This window comes from Odocoileus virginianus, chromosome 9 (assembly GCF_023699985.2).
Source record: "Odocoileus virginianus isolate 20LAN1187 ecotype Illinois chromosome 9, Ovbor_1.2, whole genome shotgun sequence".
Lineage (NCBI taxonomy): Eukaryota > Metazoa > Chordata > Mammalia > Artiodactyla > Cervidae > Odocoileus > Odocoileus virginianus.
In genome coordinates this window covers 62,066,772-62,092,125 of record NC_069682.1, presented here as the reverse complement: position 1 = coordinate 62,092,125, position 25,354 = coordinate 62,066,772, and the positions used below count along the sequence as shown (strand labels likewise).

Below are 25,354 nucleotides of genomic sequence, written 5' to 3'. Positions count from 1 at the left end.
GAGGGTCACTTGCATTGTCCTCAGGTCCACCAGAGGCTGCTTTCTTCATTCTCTCCAGGCCAGGGTGCTCAACACAAGGCACCATGCCCACATTTTCCATGCCAAGCCTGGCACTAGGAAAAGTGCTGCTTCTTGATTAAGCCAGAACACAGATTAAATGTTTAGAATTGGGCGATTCTGAAAACAACCTAGGCGGGAAAGCAATTATTCTGAGGAGAGCACGGCTTCAGCTGCGGTCCTCCGCAGCACAAAGGTGAATTCCACTCCCTTTGAACAATGAAGCCAGCCAGATTGCTCCCAAACAATCCAGCCTCCATTCCACAGATATAGTGGTCTTTTAAAACATAATCATATTGTGTCACTCCACAGATTCAATCCCCCAAATGTTTCCCGATGTACTGACAATAACATCTGAACATTTTGGGGTTTCCCATCCTCCCCAGGAGAAGTGCTTTAGAACTGTGGTGTTGAAGACTCTTGAGAGTCCCTTGGACTGCAAGGAGATCAAACCAGTCAATCCTCAAGGAAATCAGTCCAGAATATTCATTGAAAGGACTGATGCTGAAGCTGAAACTCCAATATTTTGGCCACCTGATGTGAAGAGCTGACTCATTGGAAAAGAACCCGATGCTGGGAAAGATTGAAGGCAGGAGGAGAAAGGGACAACAGAGGATGAGATGGTTGGATGGTGTCACCAACTAGATGGACATGAGTCTGAGCAAGCTCTGGGAGTTGGTGATGGACAGGAAGGCCTGACGTGCTGCAGTCCATGGGGTCACAAAGAGTCGGACATGACTGAGCGACTGAACTGAACTGATCCTCCCCAGAGCAGATCACTCTGTCCTTGCCCTCCTCACTCACCATGCTCTACCTATACTGCCTCAAACATGACAAGCTTGTTCTCACCTTAGGGCTTTTGTAGTGGTTTTCCCCTTGGCTTACGTTGCTGTTCCCACAGCTCTTCATATGGCTGGATCCTGCTCGTTATTGATTATCAGTCTCAACGTTATCTCCTCAGAGAGCCCTTTCTGGAACTTATGATGGTCCCCCATCACTCCATTACATCAGCCCTCTTCCCCCTTCATTTCTCTATTTAAAGTTTTCTTGTTTTTATTTCTCTGGCATTATTTGTTTGCATGTTCAGGTGCTCTTATTTATACTTCTTTTTCTTTATTTTCTGTCTTGGATCCCTGGGTATAAGTTCTCTAAAGACTAGGGACTGCAACTGTCTCGTGTATCACTCTATTCCTGGTGTCTACAAAAACATCCTGCATTTAGTAGGCATTTAATAAATGTGTTGAATAATTAAAAAATGAAAGGCTCAATACGGATTACCAATCCAAATGAATTTTAGGTATTAAATCACTTCAGCTGTGTCTGACTCTGCGATTCTACGGACTGTAGCCCGGCAGGCTCCTCTGTCCATGGGATTCTCTAGGCAAGAATACTGGAGTGGGTTGCCATTTCCTCCTCCAGAGGATCTTCCCGACCCAGGGATCGAACCTGAGTCTCTTGCATCTCTTGTGTTGGCAGGCAAGTTCTTTACCACTAGCACCACCTAAGAAGCCCCCGTGAAATTTACTAGCCCTCAAAAATCTGGATTGGCTCACGGCCTTACTGTGAGCATGTGTCATAATGCCCTAGAAACATACGATACACCGGCAGAGGGCTGATGGACCGTTAATGGTTAAGTCTATTGAAGATTCCAAAAGTGATTCTAAACTTAGTTGCTCTTAACTGGAGCAGGGGTGTCAAATAAAAATGTAATCAATCCTCAATGTTATGTACTAACAGAATGAGCCCATGAATAATGCCAAAGTGTTCAATAATTGATCATACCTGTCTTTAGAATACAGTCAGACACAGTCAGAGAGAAGCATCATAATACTCTGTGCTCTATTTCAAATCCTTCTCAGTTCAGTCCCTGACTTTGGACACCGATGGGTGCTTGAAGGAAAGTCTGAAGAGCCAAAGTAGACAATCTGCTTACAGGCAACTGATCATCTAAAATGAGTTAAGAGATGAAATTGCACTGCGGCAGTCTTCCTAGACCTTTCACTGAACTCACAAGGAAGGTAATCCAGTTTCTATTTACCAACCCACAATGGAGCTGGGATTCCAAAGTTTAGGCCAACAGGCTCCGGGAACTCCGTGGAAATGAAAATGTTCTTTAACTATTCAGCTGAAATACTAGAATCAAATGGCTGGTCTTAGAGAAGGTAAGAGAATTCCTACTGTTATCTCCTCCTGATTCCATTTTCCCTACAGCTGTACTTCCTTCAGGAACATTAAGGAGAAAAAAGAAAAAGAAAGGAATAATTTGTAAATGAGATTCCTGGCACTAGAAAAGAGGAAAGCTGAGATATCTTAGTAATATTAATGAGACATGGGAAAAAGAATTACTGTGTTGATGATATAATTCTTGATATCAGTGGCTGCTAACTGTGGTAGATAGGGTTATACTTTAATCTATTGAGAACAGTTCTACATGCTGGCATGTGTGGGTGACAAACTGTTCTCATTTCCTTTTATAGCATTCTAAACCTTAATCTCCAAGGGACTGGTGACCTTGGGAATACTAAGGCAGCTTTGCAAAATGTGAGAAAAACATTTTTTCCTTCTGCTGTACCATTGGTGGTGTTTATAATTATATCAATAATAAAATTAACAGCTAGCATGTACTGGGCACTTACCATATGTCAGGCACTATACTACTTAGCACTTCCCACACTGTCTCATTTGATCCTGTATCCTCAAAAAAGATGATAAAGTGGAGCTTTTTTAAAAGATGGTGGGGCAGAGACAGACTCTATTATATAATCTGTATTTTAAAGATGAAGACCTGAGGCTTAACGAGATTAATTAATTGATCCAAAGTCACCTAGCTACCAAGTAGCAGAGGTGGAATTCAAACACAGGCAGTCCGTCTAACCCAGAGTGAAGGTTCACCTACTACGCTAAACATTAAAAGATGTCTAAAATGAGCACATTCAGAAGGGCACGTGTTTGAACTATTTTCTCCAACAGAGCTATTTTGAACCATCCACATTCTCCAAAGCAGTCATTTTTACATGTGAAAACTTCTCTATCGGGGTCTTATAAATGCAATCCCCCAATTTAAACAGTGACATCTAGTGAAAGACTGCAGAAAGCTATGGCTTCCTTAAGTTCACCTCCAAATTAGGCATCTCAATAAGACCTATCTCCAAGGAAGCTGAAATAGGTAGGGCTGGTGTCTATGATCAGAGTAGGCACATGCAGGAAATAAACCAACATTTATCATGCCTGTATGATATCCACCAGAAAACTACTTATTTGACAAAGTCCCAAGAGTCTAAACTAAGATGGTGGCGACTGAAATAGAAAGGATAGAGAGAAGGCTCCTGAAGAAGCCACAACTCCCTCGCAAAGCCTTCCCAACTTCCCAACAGCAGGACTGCTCCTGCCTCTTTGCCCCTACTTCCTAGTCACTCAATGGTACTGTGCACTGTGTTTGCTGCTGTCTACTCAGTCATGTCCAATTCTTTGTGACCCCATGGACTGCAGCCCATCAGACGCCTCTGTTAGCAATTCTCAAATCTGTGAGGTGCTTCCCTTTAGACTGGAAGCTCCATGAGAGCCAGAACAGTGACTTAAGCATTTTCAGATCCTAGCACCCTCCTGACTCCTGAGAGAGGAGCTAGCTCTCCACTTGAAAGTTTGCATTTTCCATAGGGAAAAGGACCTTGTCCTTCATCTTTGAGAAATAGCTCCAGGGCTCTTCTCAAGTCAGCCAGAGGCAGCTACACCCTGACTGAAGTGCAGAACCGGGGGTAGGTGATAAGGGGGCTGGTGGAGAGACGCAGGGGATTGCGTGATACCAGAGCATCTGCTTAGAAGGTTCAGGAGACACATGAAACAAATCAGGGCGAGTGTGCCAAGAGTTTACGTAAAGCTGCTGAAGGCAAAAGGATGGATGAGTTCCTCTAAGCTGAGGAACCGGGTTATAGAATCTAATTCTAGTGAAGAGTCAAGAATAAAGAGGCTCTAGAGGTTATCATACTAAGTGAAGTAAGTCAGAAGGAGAAAGACAAATACCACATGACAGCACTTACATGTGGAATCTCAAATATGATACAAATGAACTTATTTACAAAACAGACTCACAGACATAGAAAACAAATGTAAGGTAACAAAGGGGGAAGGGGGTGGGAAGGGATAAATTAGAAGTTTGGGATTAGCAGATACAAACTATTATACATAAAATAGATAAACAACAAGGTTCTACTATATAGCACAGGGAACTATATTCAGGGTCCTATAATAAACCATGATGGAAAATATATACATGTACATATACACATGTTTTAACTGAATCACTTTGCTGTAAACCAGAAACTAAAACAATATTGTAAATCAACAATACTTCAATAAAAAATTAATTAAAAAAAGAAAGCATTTACAATATATGTTAGAAAACAAAACAAACAAAACTGGTGACATTTAAGACTATACGTTTGCTATCAGTAAATGAATGTTAATTTCCTGATTTTAACCACTGTACTCTGGTTGTGTAACTTTAAGGGAGGTTATTTGAGGAGTATATGGGAACTCTCCATACTATTTTTGCAAAACTTCTGTAAGTTTAAAGTTAGATCAAAATTAAAAGTTGTATTTAAAAAAAAAAAAAGAATGTAGGTTTTGTAGCAAGAGGAGTGGAGCAAGACATGATAAGGAGGCAGAGGACAATTTAAAAACTGAAATAATGGATTTGAAACAAACTTTCTTGAAGTCTAACATGAAAGCAAAGAGATACAAGCCAGCAAGCAGACAAGATATTACAACAAAAGCTTTCCAAAAGGCATATTTAAATGCACGTACTGGTTCATTCACTCAATATTAGACAATCATTTATTAGGTATCAATTATGAGTGAGACACTCCGGTGCTGGGTCACTGCCTAGTGTGCAAGGAGGCACATAAAAGCAATGTATTTTATGAGTATAAAAGGAACTCACCAGGGGAAAGAGAGAAGGTAAGGTCACAAAGGGAGGGAGGGAACATTAACAAAAAAGTGACCCAGAAGATAAAACAGGAAACACCCTGAAATGGGAATATCAATATGAATAGCAATTTGTTATTTATAGTCCCACTAACAATAAGTAACTTCGAAAAGCAAAAGTCTAAACCGTCATGCAAAAAGAGCCTATTTCTTGATGCTGTAAGAGACATCATGATTAGGATAATATTCTCAGAGTTCTTGGTAAAACGGGGCTACCAAAGAAAAGATATATTTGAGCACATTGTCCAGTCTTCCGAAATTTTTTCATCAACAAAAAACACAACAGAAAAGCACAGTTGTAAACTACAACTCTAGGAAAAAGCAGATGATAAGAAGTACAAATGATAAACAAAGGGAAAAAATGCTTATTAAAGCAAATGAACTAACACTTTATATACTTACTAGATTAATGAGAAAAAATAAATTATGACTTGATTATCAAGATTGCAGTAAAACTGGAAGACACACCACTGTTAGCACTGTCAACTGATAAGGGATTAATCCCACATGAGCACTGTGTACCGCTTGACACTTCTGCAGCAGAGGCAAACCCGTCATTTCCCGCCACTCCCCTTCACTTGCTCAATGTTCTTTACATTTCACTCAGGGCTTTTGCACTCCCTAATCATAGTCAGCAATGACTCCTTAGCCCCCTTCATTACCCACAGAATTTCTATGCATTCATCAGAGCTGAGATTCCAATGTCTTCTTTTCCTCAACAACCAAACCAAATCCATTTCCAGCATCCCCTCTCCAGGCATATCCAATCATTTGATAATTACTACAGCAGATGTGAGAGAGAAATGCTACCTGAATAAAGAAGTTCACAGCAATATTATCTCCAAGAACAAAACCTGGAAACCACCTAAGTACTCGATTATAGAAGAACGATTATGGTCCCATATAGAAAATGGTTGGCCTATGACTTGAGCAAAAAAAAGTTTGCAGACATTAAAAATAACATGCAGACATGCAGAAACACAAAATATTTCTGGCAATCTTAAAACATAGAACACAAAACAGTTTATATACAATGGTTATAGTCATGAAAAATACAAAAGTCCTCTGGGAATATGAAAATATTTATAGGATTAGGGGTAATAGTTTCCTTTTTCTTGAACACTTTCTTTTAATACTACTCCTGTCAAATTACTGTCATTAAAATTTTTTATTTCAAAAGAAAGAAATAAGAGGAGTAAAGGAGAAAGACACTAGATTCCAACACACCATTGCAATCTCAGAAACTGTTATATTACTGACTGATAGGTAACAAGAGGAGTGGGTGTCTGCAATATTGCCAAAACCAAGGGTCCTCGACCCCAATCTGCCTCAAAGAGAATACTCTCATGTCACAAAGCGAGTCATTCCCACTGAGCCAAACTGCACTAAATGAGAATTCTTTATTGGAAAACTTCAGAGGTAAGAACTTTTTCCAGACATCTGTGGAATTAGTATTAATGAGAATGCCCTGGAGTTCATACACGCGTCTATGCAGCAGAAACTTCTCAGCCAAGGAACTGCTGGGCAAACTTCTTGATGAGATGTCTAAGCCTGAAGGCATCAAAAAAGTACATTTCCATATTGGGAACATAACTAGTTTCCTCTTTAAGACTTTTTCCACCACCTCCTGTCCACATTGTAATTCTCCTGTCTTCTCAAATGAATAGTTAACATATGTCAAGGATATAAGGCATATACTGAGGCGCTTGCTGCCTAACTCTATTATTAGAAGAACCAATCTCAGTAGAAAATTGGAATCTTCCCACCAAGCTGCCCCCAAAGTGAGACTTTGTAAGCACTCAAAAAATGTCAAATACTTTTAATAAACATCCTTGATATTACAGATTTTCTTTATTTACCTTAGTCTTTGAATTTTAGGAAAGAACAAGAAGTCATAGAGCTCAATCTCATTGTATATTAATCATGATTTTAAAAAAATGATGTACAGAGAAGGGAAGCAACTTATCCTGAGTCACCCAGATAAATAATGATAAAGGTAGGATTAAAACTCAAGTCTCCCAGATTTTCAGCCCCAATTCATCCTTCTACATCAAGCTTTTTTTATCCCTTGGAATCTCTGGAGCTCTTGGCCTAAATAATTAGTTATCACAGAATTTTAAAGCTAGAAGGGAGCTCAGAGGAACTTACTTAATCTTTCCTCATTAGTCATATGAGGAAACTGAGGCCCAGAAAGATTAACTGATTTGTTCTCAATATCTTAGATGGCAGGGGGAAAAGTATAGCTTACACTCAAAATACTGCAAACTAATGGCCATGAAAAGGGAGATGAAGAAAACTTCTCAGTTGAAGAAAATTTTAAGAGGAATGTAGATCATTCTAGACCAGGGGATCTCAAAGTGGGGTCCCTGGACCCGCAGCTTAAGCATCACCTGGCATCTTGTTAGAAATGCGAATTCTAAGGTCTCATGGGAGACTTATTGAATCAAACTCTGGGCATGGCGATGTTCAAATCAGACTGCTTTGTCCCTGAGAAATGAACACTAGTGGTCTTACTGAATCTACTTTGTAAATGACAACTACAATCAAAAGCACTTAAGATTTGTGCATTCATCTATACATGTACCATAGTTCAATTTTTAAAGTTTTTTAAAATTGGAAAGCTAGATTTGGGTATTCAATTGGTTCCAGTTCTAGCTCTGCTCCTTACTGGCTGTTTCATCTTGGGCAGGTAACCGACCCGTCCAGCTTGAGTTTCCTTTTCTATAAAACAGGCGGGCCAGCTACCTCAAAGAGAATGTTGAAAATTAAAGTAAGGATGTATATAAAAGCACATTAGTTCAGCCCAGCACAGTGGGAAGGAGCTCCAGCTTTGGGGCAGGCACTTTTTTGTACCTCAGTTCTCTCATTTGTACAACAAGGGATTTAAAACAGCCCTCCGCATAGGGCTGTTATATTTAGAGACAGGATGCAAGCATGCAATACATCTTTCATGTCTATAAAAACTTAGTTTTCAAAGAGCTTTTGCAGCTATTAACTTGGGTGATCCTCATGACTTTCCACAAGAGGATGGGTGCATCTGCTTTGTTATGGACTGGATTCTAGACTGTACCATCTTTTAGGAACAGAAGGAGTGGACACGGATCTTACAGAAAGAAAACTGCATGGACAGTGCCATGTAGAGAATGAACAGATCAGGATTCTGGTTTTGACTCTTGCCACTACCTTGGCCCACAACCTTTGGGGAGTTGCTTTACCAAAATGGGGTTCACTTTTCATCTGTAAACATGTGGGCTGAATGAGGGTATCTGTAACATCTCTCAAAATAGAATTCAAACTCCGTATTATGGTCCACAGCAAGGCCTCCACAGCCAGTCATCTGCAACATCTCCAATTTCATCATTTTTCATTCCCCTGCTCATTTACCAAGTTCCAGCTACATCAGTCCTCTTCCTGATCCTCTAACAGGCTGTACCACCTTCTACTTCAGAGTCTATGTACTTGCTGTTCCCTCTGCTTTGATTATTCTGTGCTTTTCACATGATTGGTTCCTTCTCAACCATCTTATCATGTCCACTCCTCAAAGTCTTTCCCAAACCATATTATCTAAAAATAATAGGTCCTGTCTCTCACTTCCATGGGTTATTTTCTTTAACGGTGTTGTCCAGGGCTTCCTTGGTGGTCCATGGTTAAGATTCTGCACTTCCACTGCAGAGGGTGCAGGTTAGATCTCTGGTTGGGCAACTCTTATGATTCCACATGCTGTGTAGTGCAGCCCCAACAATTAAAAAAAAAAAATAAAGACAAAAAAACCCACAGCACTGTCCAACAAAAATATATTGGAAGTCACAAGATGCATATATAACTTCAAATTTTCTAGTAGCCACATTTTAAATTTATAAACATTTTAAATGCTTTTAAGATGATAATACTAATTTTAATAATTTTCCTTAAGTCAATATACCCTAAGCATCATTTCAGCATGGAATCAATATAAAAATTAATATACTTTAATCACCTTTTTCATCACTTCCTTCACACTAAATCTTGAAAATCCAGTGTATATTTTACATGGGGAGCAGACCTCAACTCAAACTAGCCACATTCCAAGAGTTCACTAGTAACATGCAACCAGTGGCTACATCAATCAGCCCAGTGTATCCTTCAAAGCACTTATCATGACCTGAATTTTTCATTCATTTACTCTTATCTTGTTACTTCCCCAGATTATAAGCTCCACAAAGCAAGAGCCTTATCTGTTTTGTTCAGTGCTGTGTATCAGTGGATACAGTGCCTTCCAAGGTACAAAGTCAATAAATATTTGTTGAGCAAATAAATGAACCTTTTCAAGCTTTAATGTTCTATGAGTGCTCTGTAGCCTTACTTGTGTCCAACTCTATGGAACCCATGGACTGCAGCCCACCAGGCTCCTCTGTCCATGGGATTATCCCAGCAAGAATACTGGAATGAGCTGTCATTTCCGCTTCCAGGGGATCTTCCAGACCCAGGAATTGAACCTGAGTCTCCTGTGTCTTCTGCATTGGCAGGCACATTCTTTACCACTTGAGCCACCTGGGAAGCCCATTTTATGAGTAATGTGCTCATGTGTAGGCCAAACAGGCATCAAAGTGAAAGTGTTAGTCGATCAGTCATGTCCAACTCTTTGGGACTCAATGGACTGCCTTAGTTGTGTCCAACTCTTTGGAACCTATGGACTGCAGCCCACCAGGCTTCTCTGGGATTCTCCAGGCAAGAATACTGGAAAGGGTTGCCACTCCTTTCTCTAGGGGATCTTGCCAACCCAGGGATTGAACCCAGGTCTCCGGCATTGCAGGCAGATTCTTTACCATCTGAGCCACCAGGGATATAACTAATCATTCAACCACCTATCTCCTTTCTTCTTTCACATCCAATTACTGTCTTAAAAAGGAAATCACTTGGCTATATATACCTCCCATTGCTTACAAGTTCTTTCCCATGATGTCCAGAGTCTCCAAGGTCAGTTCTATGTACAATACATTGGCTGAATGAATTGCATGAATATAATTGCTAACATTCTTCAAACATTTATTCTTTGACAAGCATGACTCCAAACACTTCACATTTCACAACAGCTTCACAACAGACTTATATGATAGGTACTTTCATTGCCCTCACTTACAACATAAGGAGGCCAAGGCAGAGAGAAGTTAAATATTTTGTTTCAGGTCACAGCAGTCAGATAGCAGCAAAACAGAGACGCCAAGCAACAGAGCTCCAGACACATGGCTCTTAGTCCCCTATTCTCTACTGCAGAGCTGTCCAAGGAAAATGAAAAGCCAGCTATATACGTAGTTTTAGTAGCCACACTAAAAGGCCAGTAGCAACATTTAAAGTCAACAGAAATAGGTAAAATTTATTTTGAATATATTTTATTTTGCCCATTACCCATATATGATTATTTAATCAGTATGTTCAATAATCAAAGTAGGTGATATGGTCAGGTAATCAATATTAAAATTTTACTTTTTTATACTGATTATTCTAAGCGTAACTTAACACAATTCAGATTAGTCCCATTTCAAGTGTTCAACAGCTGTATGTGGCTAGTGGCTACCATACTGGACATTTAAGAAGGCCAAAGAAAGGTAAAATGGCTGAGCTGGGAGCCAAAAGACCTCATCTCTAATCAAAGCTCTTATTGAGTGATTTTGGAAGTCTTTTCTACCCTCTGGGCCAGTTTCCCCACACGTATTCTGAGCAAATGGGACAAGAAGATTCCTAGCGATCCATCACATGTGAGAAAGTCAAACATCTGCCAACAACTGCAATTAACATGTGTCCAACTTTCTGCATTTTAAAATCAGCTTTCACATTCATTGATTGACACAGTCCTCAAACTACCCTAATAGGTAGCTATTACTGTCTCTGTTTTATAAATACAAAAGTTGAGGCTCCAAGAAGACAAGAGAACTTGTCCCAAAGCCACAGAGCCATCAGTAGAGAAGCTGATACTCAAATGCAAGAAAGGCCAGTGCTCTCCCACCACGATCATCAACTCAGTGACCTGAAGAGAATTAAAGGGGAATGGTTGTGAAGATAGTCTGGGGCCTTCAGAAAGGCGAAAGGGAGTCAAGTCCCAGGGTAGGGTGAGAACAGGCCCAGACTGAAGTTAAGAAGAGGTCCTGGCCTTGAGGATCGGAATGAATTGAAAGAACCCAGGAGAAATTCGAGGGAGGGACCCGGCTCACACGAGAAGTGAGAGTACCCAGGCCCAGGGCAGAGATGGGAGAAAGTGATATGAAGGAACTATGGTCCTGCGATTCCTGCCTGGGTGAGAGGACGGTCTCCCGAGCCCTCCTCGACCCTCATACCTGGTAGCTCAGAAGTTCCCCAACGTCCATGGTTCCAGTCTCAGTCAACACCGGCTACTCGGATTCCCTCCACTCACGACCAAACCGCGGCCCCCAGAGCGGCAGCTCCAGCCACACTGCCGTAAAGCGCCTGGAGCAGGGGCCGCAGAGCCAATGAAGCAGAAGTGCGCGCGACAAGCGAGCCGGCCACACTGCAGTAAAATGCAGCGATACTGCAAAGCGCCCTGCTTTTAACAGCACTACTTCCGCCCGGAACCTGAAGGGGGCGGGGAAAGGGGCGGAGACTTGAAGTGGGCGGTGCGTTGAAAGAAAAGACTAAAGGAACCAAGATTTATTACGCGCCCCCTACGTGCTGGGCGGAGTGCAGGGCGGGGCGCAAGGTGTTTCCCTGGTCCTCTCTTATCCATTCAGTGACCTAGGCAGTTTTATCCCTCATTTTATTCTCAGTTCACAGAGCAAACTGAGGCATTGAACTGCGCGGTCCAGTACTATACCTACTAACCACATGTGGTTACTGAGGGTTTGAACTATGGCTAGTCGAAATTAAAATGTGTTTTAAGTGTAAAGAAAATACCCATCCGATTTCTAAGACTTGTGTTGATTACATGTTGAAGTTATACTTAGGGTCAATTAAAATATAAAATTTAATTTCACTTTACTATTTACTTCACCATTTCTATTTACTTTTTAAAATGTGGTTAGTAGAAAATGTTAAGTACTCGTGTGGCTCTCTTTGTAGCTTCCATTACATTTCTGTTGGACAGCACTGGCTCAGAAAGTGTAGTGTCCAAGACCATACAATTGTTAGTGCCTGCGAAACAGTTGGCGATGACATTTCCTTCTCTGGGCTTCTGTTTATTCATCTGTGCAAAGGCCAGTGGAAACAGGATAATCCTGTTTCTACTCAAGTGGTGTAAATAGGTTTTCCGTAGGTGAAAGTTGCCCATCATTGGAAGAGAACTATTCAAAGAGTGCATCTGAGTCCTGGGATTTAAATAAATTTCTGTCTTCAAAGAGAGCTAGCTAAGCCTCTACTAGTTCCCTTGGCCATTAGTCTTGGGCTTTTTATGTTCATGCTGTCTGTTTTAGTCCTTTCAGGCTGCTATGGAAAAAAAAAATACACTGGCTGGCTTATAAACAACAGAAATTTATTTCTCACAGCTCTGGGGGCTGAGAAGTCCTAGATCAAGGCACTGGCAGTTTCCTTGTCTGGTGAGGGCCTGCTTTATGGTTCACAGAAGTGCCTTCTTACTGTATCTTCACATGCAGAAGTGGGTGAGGGATTTTTCTCCCACCTCTTTTACAAAACTAATCAGGAGGGCTCCGCTCTATTGATCTAATCAGTTCATCAAAGCCTTACTTCCTAATACCATCATCTCGGGAGTTAAAATTTCAAATTATGGGTATGGGGGAGACACAAACATTCTGACCATCACAATATTGATAACCATCCTCCTCATCCTACCTCCACTGTCTCCAGTTGTACAGAAATTATTTTTATTCCTCAAACTACCAAATCCTCTCTTCTGCCTAGCCACTAGCCCCACTTCTCAACCAACTGTTTCTCATCTTTCAGACCTCCAGTGTCACTATCTTAGCATAATCTTCCGCTACTCACTTTGGGTCCAAGTAAGCAAGCTCTCCTCACGATTCTCTTTCTTAGCACCTTCTCTACTTCACAGTGTATCTCATCTGTCCTTAATGGCTGATTACTTGTTTATTGACAGCCTCATTTATTGGACACAGGCTGCATGGGAGCAGGAATTGTGGATGTCATGTTAACCACTATACCTATGACAAAAACCCTAATACAGTGTTCAGTACAGGAGGAGGAGGTTCCACAAATGGGCCTTGTGGGTCATGATAAGGAAATTGGATTTTCTGCTAAGAGCATTAGGAAGATATTGAAAAGTTTTTAAGCCGGGGGTTGGTGGGGTGTTGTGATTGGGTTTACGGTTTTTAAGAATCACCCATGCAATCTGCTTTGAACTGAGTTATTTGAGTGTCTTTCCTCTCCTACTTAGCTGTGAATATAGACTGTGCCTCATTCAGGGATGCAGGATAGAGTAATGGTGGGAGTGTATACTTTGGAATTGTTTACTCTTTAGAACTATGTCCCAGTTCTCAGTATCTGGAACCAGCTTATTTAGACAGGCCTGCAAGACCCTGGGGTTAAACTTTCAGGAAATTTGCAAGCCAGTTGACGTCAGGTTGGTTCCTTCAAATCTGCCTCGGTGGGTCTATTTACAACATGGATATCAACATATGCTACAAATCATGACTCTTGGTTTTTCAGTGAGCTGACTGTTAAACATTTACCAACACATCACTGATTTTGGTTCTAGCCAAAGTTCTACCACAATCACCTCTGTGCTCTTGGACAAGTTACTTTCTCTCTCAAAGTTGCAGTCTCCTCATATGTAAGGTGACTCATTCATTTATTCAGGAATTCACTGAGTGCCTAGTCAATGCCAGACGCAATTTTAGGCTCTGAGGATATCGAAGTTTGTAAGGAGAAAAGTTCCTGCCCTTTTGGGACCTATATCCTAGTTGGGGAGAAAACCTAACGAGGAAGATGAGGATGTAAAATCATCCTCATTTTACAGGTGCGGAGACAGAGGCAAGTGGCTATGTACCTGATTGCCTTCTCCAAAAAGTAGAGATCCAACTGAATTTACATTGTAAGATTATGGAGAATATACAAGAGATGCTGCATGCAAAGCACTTAGCTTGGTGCCTGGCACAGAAAAGTACTCAATCAATATTTGACCTTAATATAAGACTTGAGTGGGAATTGGGGGAGAGGGAGTATGGTGAGGAAAATGAGTTCATTTCTTATATCCTTTCCTTTGAAGGTATTCAGTCAAGTCTGTGGTTTTTAGAAACCAGCCCTTAAAATATAGAATCGTAAGGCAAAACCATATGTTTGGGGAACACCCTGAAATGAGGATAATAAACCTGCCAGGGAAGGTTTCCCAGAGGAGGTGCCATTTGGACTAGGGTTTAAAGGATGAGCAGGGTTTGCCAAGAGGACGTGGGGAAAGATGGGTGACCTGGACAGAAGAAACAGCATGGACATAGACAAGGAACTGGACAGGGAATATTGTGTTTGGAGGAAATGGTAGGAAGTAAGAGAGGAGGGGGCAGCTGAGCTGAGGAAGAGCACAGAGAGAATTAAGAGATTGAGCACATAAAAACAGGACGCCCAATCATGTCTGAATTTCAGTTAAATGATAAAAAAAGGTTTTTAGTATAAATATGTTCTAGAAACTTCCCTGGTGGTCCAGTGGCTAAGACTCTGCATTCCCAATGCAGGAGGCCTGGGTTAGATCCTTGGTCAGGGAACTAGATCCCACATGCCACAATTAAGAGTTTGCATGCTGCAACTAAAGATCCTGCATGCCACAACTAAGCCCAAGTACAGCCAAATAAATAAATATTTTAATAAATAACTAAGTAAATATATAAATATGTTCCATGGAATATGTAGTAACATATCAAAAGGTTTTTGTTGCTTATCTGATGCCCAGTTTAACTGGGCATCCTGTATTATATCTAGCAATCCTCATCATGGAGGATCTTGGATATCGCGTTGAGATATTTCAATTTTATCTTGATGGGAAGGTCCATTAGTAATTCTTAGAAACCACCCCAGGGATGAAGCTTGGGGCCCCCATTCTTCAGGTCTCAGCTTAATGTCACCACATCACAGGCATATTCCTTGACTATGAGATCTATAATAGTCCCTCCCTCCCCACAAGATTCTCCATCAGGAACTTCTCTGGTGGTCCTGTGGCTAAGAATCTGCCTTACAATGTAGGGGACACAAGTTCGATCCCTGATCTGGGAACTAAGGTCCCATATGCTGTGGAGTAACCAGGTCCTGTGGACTGCGACTACTGAGACTACATGTCCCAACCAGAGAGTCTGTGTGCCCCAGCAAAAGATCCTGCTTGACGCAGCTGAGTAAATAAAGATGTAAGTAAATTTTTTAAAAGAGATTCTCCATCAGCATTCCTGACCATTATCTTCAGAACACTTATGATCTGTGTTTCTATATTTATCTTTTTTTCACTCACTGGGGGGTCTGTTTTCTCTTTCATATGCTATGCTCCACAAGGCCAGGGATTGCTGCATTGCTCACCACAGCAACCTCAGAACCTAGTACAATATCTAGCACTCAACTGGCACTCCCTAAAGTTGTTGATTTAATAGATGAATCAATCAATCTACTGAAAAATTGATACAATCCTGGCAATAATACTGTCAAATACTTTCAAATACCTACCCCTAATCCTAACAGTGTTAGGATTCCAATGTTAAAGATGAGGAAAGTTCAGAAAAGCTGTGTATATGCTAAGTGAACTAAGTCCAACAGAAAAAGCTAAATACCATATGATTTCACTTAGATGTGAAATCTAAAACAAAAGAAAAAAATGGGCTCATGAATATAGAGAACAGATTGATGATTGCCTCATGTGGAGGGGTGGGGAGTGGGCAAAATGGGTAAAGGGGGTCAGAAGGTACAAATTTCCAGTTATAAAATGAATTATTCATGGAGTTGTAATATATAACTTGGTGGGTATAATTAATAACACTGTTTGCATATTTGAAAGTAGCTAGACGAATGGATCCTGAAAGTTCTCATTACTAGAATAAATAATTTTTGTAATGATGTAGGAAGGCCTTCCCAAGTGGTTCAGTGGTAAAGAATCAGTCTGCCAATGCAGTAGACATGGCTTCAATCCCTGGGTTGGAAAGATCCCCTAGAGAAGGAAATGGCAACACACTCCAGTATTCTTGCCTAGGAAATCTCATGGACAGAGGAGCCTGGTGGGCTACAGTCCACAGGGTCACCAAAGAGACGGGCTTAGTGACTAAACAACAACAAAGATGTTACCTGGACTCATGTGGTGATTGTTTTGCAATACATACAGACGTAGAACACTACATGGTACACTAATACAATTTATGTAAGGTATACCTAGAAAAACTAACAAAGGAAAAAAAAAAGAAGAGCTATGTGTTATGCACCAAACAGTCCAAAAACATGTGATAATAGTGATGATGATTTGAGCGTGGCATCCACAAGAGAGATGGGAGAAGAGCACCACCCTAGAGACCAGCTGCTGGGCTCTAACCTTTTAAAAAATCTAATGTGGAAGAATGATTCCTTCTGGAAATTTTCAAGTAGCTGTGGGCCTCCTAGTTTTCCTTAAACTTCAAGCTTTAGGTGCTCCAGGATGTAATCAGAGTCTCCTCCTCCATCTTTTATTGCCATAGTAAATAATTTGTTGGAACAGCCTTTAAGAAAATATCCTCCAAAAAACACTCATAAAGTGTATTTATCACCAATATTGAGCTCCTATCCTGCCATCATGGACTGATTGGAAACATATGACAGTGCTGAAGAAATCCAGACGCCTCCATTCGGGCCCTGAATGAGTGGGGAAGAGTCGCAGGGTAGGCAGTGGAAAGGGGATATATATTTCCTGGGAAGCAGAATGCAGTTTCTGGGGTTCAAGAGGAGTCCTTGTTCCCTCTGCCTCTCACTCCCGAAGTCCAGGTTCTCAGATCCTCTCTACTCTAGTATTTTAATTTGGATGTTGGATTTTCTGTTTGCTGTCTTTTTTAAAAGATTTGTTTGTTTACTCATTTATTTACTTTAGGCTGTACTGGGTCTTCGTTGCCGAGCTCGGGCTACTCTCTAGTTGGGATGCCTGGGCTTCTCACTGCAACGGTTTCTCCTGTTGCAGAGGATGGACTCCAGGCACAGGGGCCTCAGTAGTTGTGGTGCAGGGACTTAGTTGCCCAACAGCATGTGGAATCTTCCTAGACCAGGGATCAAACTCGTGCCCCTGTATTGGCAGGCAGATTGTTAACCATTGGACCACCAGGGAAATCCTACTCTAATATTTTTAAATAGTGAAAGCTGAAATGTAGAAGGTTTAGTCACTTGCCCACAGTCAGTATTAGTCATTGGCAGTACTGCAATCCAAGCCTGTCTGACTATGCACAGCACAGTCGGGATTTGAGTTCAGTGAACCTCCCAAATAGTGCTGACACTTATGATCCAAGCACCGATGATTACCGAATGCTGAAGAGTAATTATCTCTCCCAGTAGGCACAGGTCTCAATTAGACACAAGGAGATTTTGCTTTCTTAGATACACTGGGAGTCAAGTAATAACTCTAATAGTCAGGGAGGTGCAATGCAAAGGAATTATTTGGGGGCTTTATTATTGTTGAAGTATGATAATAGAATTGAATTACATTGTCCTAATCTTTGAAAGATACACAGTGAAATCTCTGTATAGAATAATGTGATGACAGGAATTTGCTTCAAAATAACCCAAGGTGGGAGGTAGGTGTGGGGGTAGGTGTGGGGGATGGATGCGAGTGTGGGTGGAAGCCTGGATGAGAAGTTTATTAGTGAACGGTTAATTGCTGAAGCTGGGTGATAGATGAATGGGAGCTCATTTTCTTACTCTCCTGGCAACCGAATGGCAGTGGCAGTTCCAGCCACAATAACATCAAAAAGAATAAAAATGATCATCTTTTCTTGAGGCTTTCTCTTAGGAGGGAAGGAGAAGGAAGAAAGGACGTGGGTAGGAACCAACTTTGTCTATTGCACAAGAAAGGATTCCCTGCTCAAGTATGTAGGGCTGGGAAAGCCATGAATGCCAGTACACACAACAGCTCCTAACAGTATAACAAGTCTCATAAACCCCTAATTCTGAGGGGTTCCCCATCAATGCCTCATACCAATGGTCCCAATGAGTCAGACCTCACTGAGAGGCTCTCATAAAAAGGAATGGAGGGACTTCCCTGGTGGTCTAGTGGCTAAGACTCCATGCTCCCAATGCAGGATGCCCAGGTTCAATCTCTGTTTAGGGAACTAAAGATCTCTCATGACACAACCAAAGACCTAATTAAGCCAAATAAATAAATAAACATTAAAAAAATCAACTTTATATTAAAAAAAAGGAATAGAGAGAATTCTTAATACAATCACTATTTGGAATCAGTGAAAAGACCACTTCTAACTTAGGAAGTAAGCAAGTTCCTTAGCCAGTGAGCTGAAGCAGCTGTTTATTACCTACCTTAGCACTAAGGGGGCTTCCCAGGTGGCACTAGTGGTAAAGAACCTGCCTGCCAATGCAGGAGATGTAAGAATCATAGGTTCAATCCCTGGGTCAGGAAGAACCTCTGGAGGAACACATGGCAATCCACTCCAGCATTCTTTCCTGGAGAATCCCATGGACAGAACAGCCTGGTGGGCTATGGTCCACAGGGTCGCACAGAGTCGGACACAACTGAATTGACTTAGCATGAATGCATAGCACTAAGGAGATGGATTAGCTATCTACTGTTGTGTAACAAGTTACCTAAAACATAGTGGCTTAAAACAACAATAAGTGTTTATTATCTCACACAGTTTCTGTGGATCAGGAATTTGGAAGCAGTTTTAGCAGGATCAAGGTCTTTTCTGAGATTAAAGTCAAGATGTCAGTCATTTCCAGGATGGGTCAGTCACGCACCCAGCAGGTTGATGGTGCCTGATGGCCAGAGACCTCCATTCCTTATCACATGGATCCACCTGACCACCCCTGTGTTCTCACAACATGACAGCTGGCATCCTCCAGAGCAAGTGATCAAGAGAGATCAAGGTGGAAGCTACGACATTTTTTGTGACTTAGTCCTAGAAGTTATAGTCCATCATTTCTGCAACATCCTATGGGCTGCACAGGTCAGACCTGTTCTTTGTGGGAGAGGATTACACAGGGTATGAATGTTAGGAAGCGAGAGTCATTGGGTTCAACTTGGAAGTGGAGCCTCCAATGCAGTCAAGCTTTCAGATGATGCAACCTGGCTGACATCTTCACTGCAGCCTCTTGAGACATGGGGCACCAGAACCATCCATCTACGCCGGTCCCAACTTCCTCATCCACAGAAACACCGAAATAATAAATGCTTTGGTATTTTAACCTCCTGAGTTTTTCAGTAATTGGCTATGCACCAATGGATATAAAAAATCGAAGAAGCAAGTGAGGTGCCGAAGAGTGAATTCCCATCATTGGCTGCCGCCATGACCTATTGATAAACTGAGCATCTGATTAATACCCCTTTAGACTCCCTGAACCATTCCTGGTAGACATCAATGAGGGCAGAGAATGGACCTGCGCGCCAGGTTGACGTGGAGGGGCAGCTGCTAAGTGTACATCTTCGCTTAGAGGATCACAATGCATGCCAGTATATTTAAAAGCTCCAAGCAGTCTGGTAGGGGAAAACCTGTTTAACTGTTTTACTCAATGCTCTCCAGTCTATTTGACCACAGAAGCCATTTTTCATGCAACATCTGTGGAAGCAGTATTCTGAGAAACACACCTTAAGAAAAACAACTCTACGTCAACCTCCACAGAAGTTTCAGCAAATCCTCTACTCAGAGAGAGATCTCAAATTTTTGCTTAGAAAAAAAATCTGTGCATATCCATGTATACATTTAAAAGACCTAAATTTTTCCAAGCCTGACCTCCTGAGCACGTAAATGATGTCCCATTGACATTATTTAATATTCTCTGACACAGAGCTTCTTCCTACACCAGTCAAAGCAACCCCACCCCACCCAGCCCAATTCTCATAAACAACTGAGTTCTTTCTGGGCATGCACATACCCATGTACACTCCTGGTTGCTCCTCTCAAAGGACTGACTTCTTAGACTTCACTGGTGGTCCAGGGTTAAGAATCTGCCTGCCAATGCAGGGGACACAGGTTCCAACCCTGATCCAGGGAGATCCCACATGCTGCGAGGCAGCAAAGCCTGTGGGCCACAGCTTCTGAGTCCTCGCTCTAGAGTTCACGTGCCGCAACTACTGAAGTCCACACACTCTAGAGCCCGTGCTCTGCAACAAGAGAAGCCACTGCAATGAGAAGCCCACGCATCGCAACTAGGGTAGCCGCAACTAGAGAAAGTCCACGTGTAGCAACGAAGACCCAGAGCAGCCATAAATAAATAAACGACATTTAAAAAGAAAGAAAGAAGGGACTGACTTCTTCAGTAGCAGCTGTTGCCCCCAGGTAACTTGAAGGGAAGCCTCACCCTCACCTTTAGGATGCTCCTCAGGGTGGTGCTCCCTGGCGCTCCAGAAACTGCAGGACGTGGAGGTGTCACAGGCTCCTGGTTGGGTCCTCAGAGCAGCAGAGCTGGAGTGTGTCCTGCAGAGGTGTATGGAGTGGGCGTCTTTCCTCAGTCTAGGTGGCACTTGCCCTTTGGACACCAAAGCAGTTCTGCTTGTACCTGGCATCTCACTTCCTCTGCCCATAGCATCTCTCTATAAGAGGGTTGGGCTCCATCCCTGAGTCAGACCAAGTGGTAGACAATACCCTGTTCTCCCAACTCCCCATCTACCCTCAGATGTCCACAAAACCTCAGAGATTCTTTTCTTTCCCATTGCTCCCTTCCCTACTTCTCTTCCTCCTTTTCTTTCCATCTTGCTCCTCTTCTTCATCACCCTCATCACCTGGTTGGGGGCGTTAGTTAGTCCATCAGATTCTATTGGAATCTAAAGTCCTGTTAGATCAGCTGGGACCCCCTTCTCTGAATCTTACATACACGCATGCATGTGTGCTGAGTCACTTCAGTTGCGTCTGATTCTGTGCGACCCTACGGACCATAGCCCACCAGGATCCTCTCTCCATGGGATTCTCCAGGCAAGAATACTGGCACGGATTGCCATCCTCTCCTCCAGGGGACCTTCCCAACCCAGGGATCAAACCCACGTCTCTTATGTCTCCTTCACTGGCAAACAGGTTCTTTACCACTAGCGCCACTTGGGAAGCCCAGATCTTACATGAAGAGGATGCAAAGGCTATGTGATGTCAGTAGTGATGCTCTCTGAGGAGTGGGCTATGAGTGGCTTAAATTTTCTTTTTTGTTGTTGTTTATTTGCATTTTCTCAATTTCTATCCTGAACAAGTATTATAGAAGTAAATAATAAATATATAAAATATATAGGTAACTACAAAGGCAATAATATAAAACCGTTTTTTATGTCCATGCTATGTGTTAGTTATTTGTAATGCCATACCTTAAGCTTTGTAAAATGACGTAGTTTCTATTCTCTTTGGATACACATGCTCCCCTCCCCCAATGCACCTCTAATCATCCTATTTCTCTCCATGATAAATAACCACTGTTGGTTATTTTTGGAATAGGTTTTTATGGAGCTTATTACATTTTCTATTTATGTGTTTTTGTTTATACCATCACCTTATTCCGGAAAGGATTTAAAGTGACTTAAGAAGATACATGGCTTCCCTGGTAGTTCAGCTGGTAAAGAATCTGCCTGCAATGCAGGACACCCCGGTTCAAATCCTGAGTCAGGAAGATCCCCTGGAGAAGAGATAGGCTACGCACTCCAATATCCTTGGGCTTGTCTGGTGGCTCAGATGGTAAAGAATCTTCCTGCAATGCGGGAGACCTGGATTTGATCCCTTCGTTGGGGAGATCTGGAGGAGGGCATGGCAACCCAATCCAGGATTCTTGCCTGGAGAATCCCCATGGACAGAGGAGCCTGGCAGACTACAGTCCATGAGGTCACAAAGAGTCAAACACAACTGAGTGACTAAGCACAAGAAGATACATAAAGTACAGCAAGGTAATCTAAATTAAAAGAAGGTATAAGAAAAGGGAAAAAACATGGAGAAGAGCATATAACAGAGATAAAAAATGAAGCTAATACAAAAACACACAGAGTCCTATTGGCTTGCTCCAGGGAGGCCACTAGTTGGTTTTAAGTAAATAACTAGCAAATACAGAAAGAGAAACTTGTCCATTAATTGGTCTGTCCTACTCCAGTCAGCTCATCTAGTGGTTTTCAAATTATGGTCCTGTGGAACACTTTCATGAACTGCACCCAGCTGTTCCAAAATCCAGTTGTGGAGAACTGGTGGTTGTAGGACAATTCATGGAGGGAAGGGTTAATTACCTTCATTGGTCATTTTCCCTTAGTGCATGTCCCCCAACTTTAGCACCTGCTTTCACCTTTTATGGCAGAGCCCTATACAAGACAGTATTTGATTTTAGCATAAAATTATATTATTACTCATTAAAAACTTAATTTGTCACCATTTCATGCTATTTTGCAAGAAGAACAATGATTTCAAGATGTTTCTCTACCACCTAAAAAAGCTGGGGAACGTCCAGTTGGGGAAGGTGCTATCTACAAGGGCCTCCCCGGTGGCTCAGTGGTAAAGAATCTACCTGCCAATACAGGAGACGCAGAAGACACGGGTTCTATCCCAGGGCCAGGAAAATCCCCTGGAGGAGGGAATGGCAACCCATTCCAGTATTCTTGCCTGAAGAATCCCATGCAGAGGGGAGCTGAGCAGGCTACATACAGTCCACGGGGTCGAAAGGAGTTGGACACGACTGAATGGCTGAGCACACAGGCACACTATCTACAAGAATTCAGCTGAGTAGCCTTGCTCTGGCCACTGGAACATGCTTTGCCTGTCTGTGGAGCAGGTCAGAGTTGTCAGAGGATTAACAGTCCACCCCACCCTCCCACTCCAGAGCAGCTCTCAGCCTGATAGAACTTAGTGCGTAAATGCCCAGCTCCCTTACTCCTCAGGTGGGGTAACTCTGAGCTATGGTGTTGTTCACTGGCTCCCAGAGGTCCGGCCAGTGTTTCCTGGGGTCACATCCCAAATAAACTCTGTAAATCTGAATTCTTATCTCAGGCTTTGGGGAGATCCCAAATAAGATAGTCTATCACAAAGACAACGGGTTTGAGTATTGTAGGGGAGGATGGGTAGACCAGTTGTCCAGGCAGGAGGTGCTTGGGGTTTGACTTGGGTGGTGTTGGGCATGGATAAAAGTTGAAGAAAAATCAGCAGAGCCATGATACACACTGAATGTGCCAGAAAAGGAAGAAGGCGATGTGAAGGCTGCCTCCTGGGCTTTGTCCTCCCTGGAAGGGAGGGCAAGGGGAAAGGTCAAGAATACATATGTTAATAATTTTGTGCATGTCACAGAACAGCTTGTAACCACCAGATTTTCTGGAACTCTCTGCTGTCTTCTCGCCCTGCCCCGACTCATCAGACTCTAGAACAACCTAGCTGCCATTGTCAGGGGAAGTCTGCAATTTCTCCTGCAGGGCAGGATCCAATAACAGTATTCTCATCCAATAAAGGTGGTTGGCGCACAGGGACAAAATATTGAATTAAAAACAATACCAGCGCTGCTGAGCTCGCGCCACCCCTGAACTGCCTGTGCGTGCCTTTGCTCTGCAAATTGGTAATGGGAGCCCCAGGGAAATACTGTCCAGGAGAGCGAGGAGGAGGGAATGTGGGAGAGACGGAGAAGCAAAGTTAACTCTTAGCCTCAGTTGGCAGAGCCAGCACTTGGGAGCAAGGAGTCAGCTGCCAGAAACCCAGCCCTGAGCTGGTGCCCTGGCCTTGGTCCTATCTCCGTAAAGCCACCTTCAGTGAGAAACTTGGATCTTCTGGGATCGGGTATTCTTGGCTTTGCAGCCTGCGCCCACCCTACTGCATCTCCACCAACTCTGGCGGCTCAGACGGTAAAGAATCTGCCTGCAATGCAGGAGACCAGGGTTCGATCCCTGGATTGAGAAGATCCCCTAGAGGAGGAAATGGTAACCCACTCCAGTCTTCTTGTCAGGAGAATTTCAAGAGCAGAGGAGTCTGGTGGTCTACAGTCCATAGGGCTGCAAAGAGTCTCAGACACGACTGAGTGACTAACACCTTCTTTCCACCCTGTTGCTTGACTCTGTGACCTGGGGTTAAGTCCTCAGATAACTCTGAACTTCAGTTTGCCAGCGGTGTTATTTCAACGCCCAGGACATGCCAGCACTGCACTTAACATTTATTTAATCCTAACAAGGACTCTATTTCCATTTTATATTTGCTGGAACCAAAGCTCAGAGGAGTCAGGTAACTAACCCAGGGTCACACAGCCAGATTTCGGATAAAGCAATGTGAACACTGCACAGGCCCTGTTAACCATTACAGACTACTCAGATAGGAGATCTCCTATTTTCAGGGTGTTTGGGGCATCCACATGCCATTGGAGGGAGGGGCTCTCTCTGTCTTTAATACAGAATCTAGTCTCACACCTTGCCATGTTCTCTTTCCCCCTCCCCCTCTCCCCACTCCCCTCTTTTTTAAATTTTTTTCCTCCAACCTTTTCATAGCCCAGCTTACAAATTCCTCCCCTTGGTTCTTGGCCAACAGTTTCCCACAACCATATCATCACCTTTTAGCCACCTCACTTGGCATCTTAGCGCCTGCTCACATCCATGCCCAAAAGGGCCTCACCTGTCTCCAAGGAAGCTTATCAAAGTATTCCCCCAACCCAAACAGTTGTTTTCAGGAAGAATCCTGATGCCCACTGTTACAGTGATCAATGTGTTTCCATCATGCTTCAAAGCCTGAAGCTCAGATGGGGTCCTAGGGGTCCTAGGTCTGTCCTCAGAACAGACCTAGGGGTTTGGACATAGTAAGTACACTGGGGTTGTCGAGGCTGAGCTGTGGAAGTAAGCGGGGCTGCCCAGGGAGAGTGAGTGGAGTAAGAAGGGCAACCTTGTCCCTTTCCTTCTCCTCCTCCAGATTCAGGAATGCAATTCCAGGACCTTGACATCTACATAACCACCAGCGTTAAGGGAACTGGATTTGGCAAGTAGAGATCAGATGAGTCTAGTCATAGAGTAAGTTTGGGGTGAGTGTAGAGGCTTCCACGGAGGCAAAAAAAAAAATTAAATGATGACCATAGCAACAACCAGAACTGGTATGAAATAGTGAGTACTTATTATACACCCTGCACGGTCCAAAGCAGCCCTTTCTGTGTATTACTTTATTTTATTGTCAAAGTCCTATGGTATGAGTTTTCTCCTCCCCAGGAACCGAATCTCACAGGCATTAACTGAGACATTAATGTCACAACTTGTCCAAGGTCACAGAGTGAGGAAGCATTTAGCTGGGAC

The 25,354-nt window shown here is 42.7% G+C and overlaps 1 protein-coding gene across 1 annotated transcript in view; it reads right to left on the bottom strand.

Annotated features, from left to right (window-relative positions):
- The window catches only part of CTNNBL1 (catenin beta like 1), a 159,619-nt gene extending 148,054 nt beyond the window's left edge, over window positions 1-11,565 (bottom strand). Inside the window, exon 1 of the mRNA XM_020892118.2 lies at window positions 11,352-11,565. Within this exon, the coding sequence (XP_020747777.1) occupies window positions 11,352-11,381 (30 nt within the window). The 5' untranslated portion in view covers window positions 11,382-11,565. The remainder of the gene's footprint in view (window positions 1-11,351) is intronic.
- Between the last annotated feature and the right edge of the window lie 13,789 nt (window positions 11,566-25,354).